The sequence below is a fragment of the Pundamilia nyererei genome, unplaced genomic scaffold (assembly GCF_000239375.1).
Source record: "Pundamilia nyererei isolate P.nyererei 1_Seehausen unplaced genomic scaffold, PunNye1.0 scaffold00033, whole genome shotgun sequence".
Lineage (NCBI taxonomy): Eukaryota > Metazoa > Chordata > Actinopteri > Cichliformes > Cichlidae > Pundamilia > Pundamilia nyererei.
The window spans coordinates 2,147,020-2,152,606 of NW_005187434.1; the positions used below are offsets into that span (position 1 = coordinate 2,147,020).

Below are 5,587 nucleotides of genomic sequence, written 5' to 3' on the forward strand. Positions count from 1 at the left end.
CCAACCATTCCCATTTTATTACGGTGTATCCATATAAATGGTCCACCCTGTACTTTAACCTAAAAATCAGGACCCATTATTGAATCAACAGCTTGTGTCTTGCCTTTAAAGTAACATAACTGATTTTTACTCCACTAGTTTGCTCGTTCTACACCCTAGAAGACGTTGTGTATAGTATTTAAATACAGCGACTTGTTTCACTCAGGATTACTTAAGCTTTCATCCAACTTTAATGTGGCCCAGCCTTTATTTCTCCATTTGCTTGGGTGTCTCCTAACGGGGTGGCAAGTAAGTGAAGGCGACCATCAGTTTTCCTTTTCAAAACGGTTTTGTTGCATTGCTAAATGTTGTATATGACAGTGACTCAAGATATTGGTCATTATCCAATTCAAATAAACTTGAGTGTTAAATCACCAAAAATTTATATCTTCTTATATCTCTCCCCTGTATAATATCAGTTAACATTTTGATAGACAAGTCCATTGTCTCTCAGATTCTCTCTGGCTCCTGATTATCATCTAAGGGCTGGGTTTCTTTGGCTGTTGTCATGGAGCCCAGCCTTTGAGCAGCACAAACAGAGGTGTGTGTGTGCGTGTGTGTGGTGTGTGTGTGTGCTTATGTGGTTATGTATACTGACTTTCTTTCTGTACCTTCACAGTGTACTGTGTCAGTGAACTGAGTGACTCATGGATGAAGATGAGACTGAGTCGGAAGTGAGTAGGGGACAAAAAGAATATATAAATAACTAAAAGATCAGAAGGATGCCTCCAAAAAGGAAAAACGATGCTATAATTCAGGCTGAAGATGGTGAGAAGATGTTTTAATGCTATTATAGGGAAAACTGACTCATTCATTCATTGCTATATTTATTTAAACATTTGAATCTAAATGGTTGTATTCATGCATCTGTTCAGTTGGGATGGAGGTGGATGCTACGTTGGACAGTGGGAGTGAAGGTAAGTCATATGGGACAATTTTTCTGTCTTTAGTTTAATTGAAAGAAAACGTTTTGAAAATGTTTATAGCTTTTAAGGCATTTTCGGCCCTTTTTGTCAGTTCTTATTGTTGATGGTTGTATTTGTTCAGGGACATGTTATTGCATTTTCAATATCAAACCTTGTGTAAAAAAATAATATATATTTGTATGTGTGTGTGTGTGTGTGTGTGTGTGTCTTAGATGAGGCCAGAAGGAGAAGCAAAAACAGAAGAGCCAAAGCACAGCGTAAAACCAAACAGGTCAGTGATGATGAGGATGATGAAGAAGATGAAGATGAGGCACCGAGGAAAAGGGGACGAAGGAAGAGGACCAAGCCCCAAGACAGTGACCAAGACGATGAGGAAGACAAACGAAGGGTGAGACAGAAAGGAGCCAAAGCTCCCAGGAGGAAAGCTGCAAATGAGGAGCGTGATGAGGAGAGCGAAGAAGATCAGGGTAAAAGGAAGAAAGGAGGAAGAGCGCCTTCCAAACAGGAGAAAGAGGATCAGAATAAGGAGAAGAAGGGAAATGTTAAAGGCAAAGACGAGACAAATAAAGGCAGTGAGAAGGACAAGAAAAAGAAGAATGGAAAGCAGAGCAGGTGCAGTATTCTCTGAGAGCTGTATTTCACCTACGGTTTCGTCCATAAATATTTACAGATATAGGTGGGTTTTTTTTCTTGGCTCTGTAAATGACCACTATGAAATTTAATTCAAACAACTCAGATGCAGTTGAAGTGCAGACTTTCAGCCTTAATTCAGTGGGTTGTCCAAAATAAATTGCATAAAAATTTGAGGGACTAAAGCAATTTCTTTAAACACAATCCCTTCATTTCAGGGGCTCAAAAGTAATTGGACAAATTAAATAACTGAAAATAAAATGTTCATTTCTAATACTTGGTTGAAAACCTTTTGCTGACAATGATGGCATGAAGTCTTGAGCTCATGGACATCACCAGATGCTGTTTTATTTCCTTTTAAATGCTCTGTCAGGCCTTTACTGCAGCGGCTGTATGTTTTGGGTTATTGTCCATCTGTACTATCAAATGCCAATCAATTTGACCGCATTGCTGGGACGGGATTGCTGTTATCAAATTCAAAACGTGCTTCAAAATGGTACATCTTCACAGTTACACATCTGTTGTCTTTGTTCCATTGTGAATAAAATATGTGTTTATGAGATTTGCTACTCAATGCATTGTGTTTTTATTTACATTTTACACAGAATCCCAGCTTTTTTGGAACTGGGGTTATTAAGTGAACACTGCACCGTGTGCAGTTAGATATAAATCTACTAATTAAAACCACCAGGAAAGCTTTTCTTGAGGTGATGAATCGTGTGAGAATTACGCCTTCTCAAAGTCATTGCGAGTGACGGTTGCTTCCCTTTGGCAGCTCTCCAGCTTCTTCCTCTGAAGACGAGTCTGAAGACGAGTCTGATGAAGAGTCGATGTCAGAGGGAGAGATCGCTGCCCTGAAAGAACAAGTAGAAGAAAAGAAGAAGCTGATAGCTACATTAAGGAACAAACCTTGGCGGATGAAGAGGAGGCTCGTACTGCTAAAGTAAAAATGAAAACAAAAAACTGTGGCCAACTCTTAATCCTCTTCTTTGGCCTGCTTTTTGTTACAACCGTAACTTCTGTTCATTAAAGATGTTGTTCATTTTGAGTGCCTTTTTAAAATTGCTTATTACTCCATTTTTGCTGGTGCACATTTTCTTTTAATACCATGTGAAGTTGGACATTTATTATTAAATCTTGCTCACTGCTACTTTACCTCTTTGGTACTTCCACTCATCTAGATCTAGGCTTTTATTCATCTACAGTGCATCTGGAAAGTATTCACAGCACTTCACTTGTTCCACATTGTTTTACAGCCTTATTCCAATATTCCAACATAATCTGTAAATGGAAGAAGTTTGGGACCACCAGGACTCTTCCTAGAGCTGACTGCATGGCCAATCTGAGTGATCGGGTAGAAGGGCCTTAGACAGGGAGGTGACTGAGAACCTGATGGTCATTTTGACAGAGTTCCAGTATTGTTCTGTGGAGAAAGGAGAACCTTTCACAAGGACATCCATTTCTGCAGCACACCACCAATCAGGCCCATGTGGCAGAATGGCCAGACAGAAGCCACCTGAATGCCAACTCGTTGGCCCGTCATGTCTGCATCATCATGCAGACACCTCTCATCACCTGGCCAATACCATTCCTACAGTGAAGCATGGTGGTGGCATCATCATGCTGTGGCGATGTTTTTCAGCAGCAGGAACTAGATGCTTTATGGACCTCAGACTGGTCTGGTTTATGTTCCAGCAAGACTGCGACCCTAAACGCACAGCCAGGATGACAAGAGTGGCTTTGTGACCGCTCTGTGAATGTCCTTGAGTGGCCAACTCTGAGCCCAGACTTGAAGCACAGTCATCTGAATATGGCTGTGCTCTCCATCCAATCTGATGGAAGGGTTCTGAAAAGAAGAATGGGAGAAACTGCCCAGAAATAGGTGTTTCAAGCTTGTAGCATCATAATCATAAAGACTTGAGGCTACAATCATTGCTAAAGTATTGAGCAAAGTGTGAGAATACTTACAGTACATGTATGTGATTTTTGCAAGAATTCCGAGGAAAATTTTGTTTACTCAACATCACAATGGACATATTGAATGCAGAACAAAATGAACTTAATCCATTTTGGAACAAGGCTGTAACATGACAAAATGTGAAACAAGTGAAGTGGTCTGAACACTTTCTGGATGCACTGTATGGAAATTCTGCCCTTTGTGGAATTTGTATACATGACAACAGGGTCCTATAAAATCTCAGCACAAGCCAAGCTGGCTGTATCTCAGCCTGTTAGATATGTTAGAAGACAGCAAACTGTTCTGGCTTCCTAGCCAGGGCTAAGGCTTGTGTAAGTCAGTGTGTGTTTGTGAGGTAAGTATGTATGTTTGTTATGTATGTAGGCAAGTTTCTGGAAAGGGAACATGATAGCCGAGTTGCCTTAACTTTTCATGAGCTTGACACTGTTTAATGCATGTTGTTGTGGTGAGCTGACCTCCTGCTTGCTGTGTCTTCCTGCCAGTGCTCTTAACATATGCAGCGTGTCATCAATCAGTAAATCATTCCAAACCTGTTGTTTGTACATCCTGTTCACTAACTAAATAATTAATTCACTGAGTAGATCATGATTTTCAGTTGGATGTGGGCATGTATGGTATTTCATTGCTGAACATTTGTGTACTGCCTGAAACAGGGAGGCCCAGGAGTTTGTTGAAAAATTCGAAGGTGCTCTCGGGAAAGGAAGAGGCAAGAAGTTGTATGCGTTTAAAGTCATGATGACCAAGGTAATGTCCTCACTGTGCAAAATGCATTGATTTATAATTTGAGTAATATTGTTTAAGTTTGCTTCTCTGCACTCTCCCCTAGAAACTTATCAAGTTTAATCGGGACTTTGAGAACTTCAAAACAGCTTGTATACCCTGGGAGAGGAAGATAAAGGAAGTAGAAAGTTGGTACCACAAAACCAAATAATCACTAAGCTATAATCTTACATTTGCTAATAAGCTGTCCTCACAATTATGTATTTTCACCCCACCCCCTTCCCCCCAGGTCATTTTGGATCATCGGTGGCATCTTACTTCATTTTTCTGAGGTGGATGTATGGCCTGAACCTGATCCTGTTCGGGTTCATGTTTGGTCTGGTGGTGCTGCCAGAGGTAGGCTTTGTCTTTATGTATGCTAGCAGCCAATAGCTAATGTGGCAAATGCTGAGCTCTCTCCATCCATCTCTCCATCCCTCTTCTCTGCATTTAGGTTCTCATGGGTCTCCCCTATGGCTCCATTCCCCGGAAAACTGTGCCACGATCTGAACAGGACACAGCCATGGACTTCTCAGTGCTCTTTGACTTTGGTGTGAGGATCCTAGCTTCATGCATCCCTTAATTCATTTTTTCCTCACACACGAGCTCTCTTTTTTCCCCAGACTGGCTAACAGTAGTTTTTGCCCTTATACCAAAGAAAAGAAAAATACATTTTTTTTAAAATTTCTAATACTTGTTTTTGTTTTGTTTTTTTTTAACTTTTGATAATGTTTTGGTAAGACCTGGTGACTGTGGATGCCATAAGAGTTCAGTTAACTCAGTGTCAAGTTCAAGTAGCCAGCCTGAGTTTCTTGTTCTTAGATGAGGAGAGCATCACCTGCTGTTGTAGCTCACCTGCTTCAAGGTTTAAGATGTTTAGAGAGGCTTTCTGCATATCTTGGTTTTAGTTCCCTTTCTATCAGCTTAAAGGCTTCTTGCCATTCTCCTCTGACCTCTGGCATTGAAACAGCATTTTATCCCAGAAAATTACAGCTCACTGGATATTTTCTCTTTTTTGGACCATTCTCTATAAACTCTAGAGATGGTTGTGTAGGAAGGCACAAGTTGATCAGCAGTTTCTGAACTACTCAGACCGGCCTGCTGGCACCAACAAGAATTCCTGGATCACTTAAATCACTTTCTTCTGAATTCTGGTACTCAATTTGAACTTCATGGCAGCACAATGGTGGTTATGAGGATCAGCACCTCCAAATCTGAGGCCATGGTTCTCAGCCGGAAAAGGGTGGAGTGCCCA

General features: G+C 40.8%; 2 protein-coding genes across 2 annotated transcripts in view; both read left to right on the plus strand.

Annotated features, from left to right (window-relative positions):
• tmc1 (transmembrane channel-like 1) overlaps positions 1–717 on the plus strand; it is a 15,827-nt gene extending 15,110 nt beyond the window's left edge. The window contains exon 19 of the mRNA XM_005729620.2: positions 659–717. Coding sequence (XP_005729677.2) covers positions 659–717 — 59 coding nt within the window. The remainder of the gene's footprint in view (positions 1–658) is intronic.
• A 44-nt stretch (positions 718–761) lies between these two features.
• Positions 762–5,587, plus strand: part of tmc2b (transmembrane channel-like 2b) — a 12,379-nt gene continuing 7,553 nt past the window's right edge. The window contains exons 1-6 of the mRNA XM_005729621.1: positions 762–807; positions 915–956; positions 1,178–1,577; positions 2,371–2,538; positions 4,227–4,317; positions 4,787–4,897. Of these exons, the coding sequence (XP_005729678.1) occupies positions 762–807; positions 915–956; positions 1,178–1,577; positions 2,371–2,538; positions 4,227–4,317; positions 4,787–4,897 (858 nt within the window). The remainder of the gene's footprint in view (positions 808–914; positions 957–1,177; positions 1,578–2,370; positions 2,539–4,226; positions 4,318–4,786; positions 4,898–5,587) is intronic.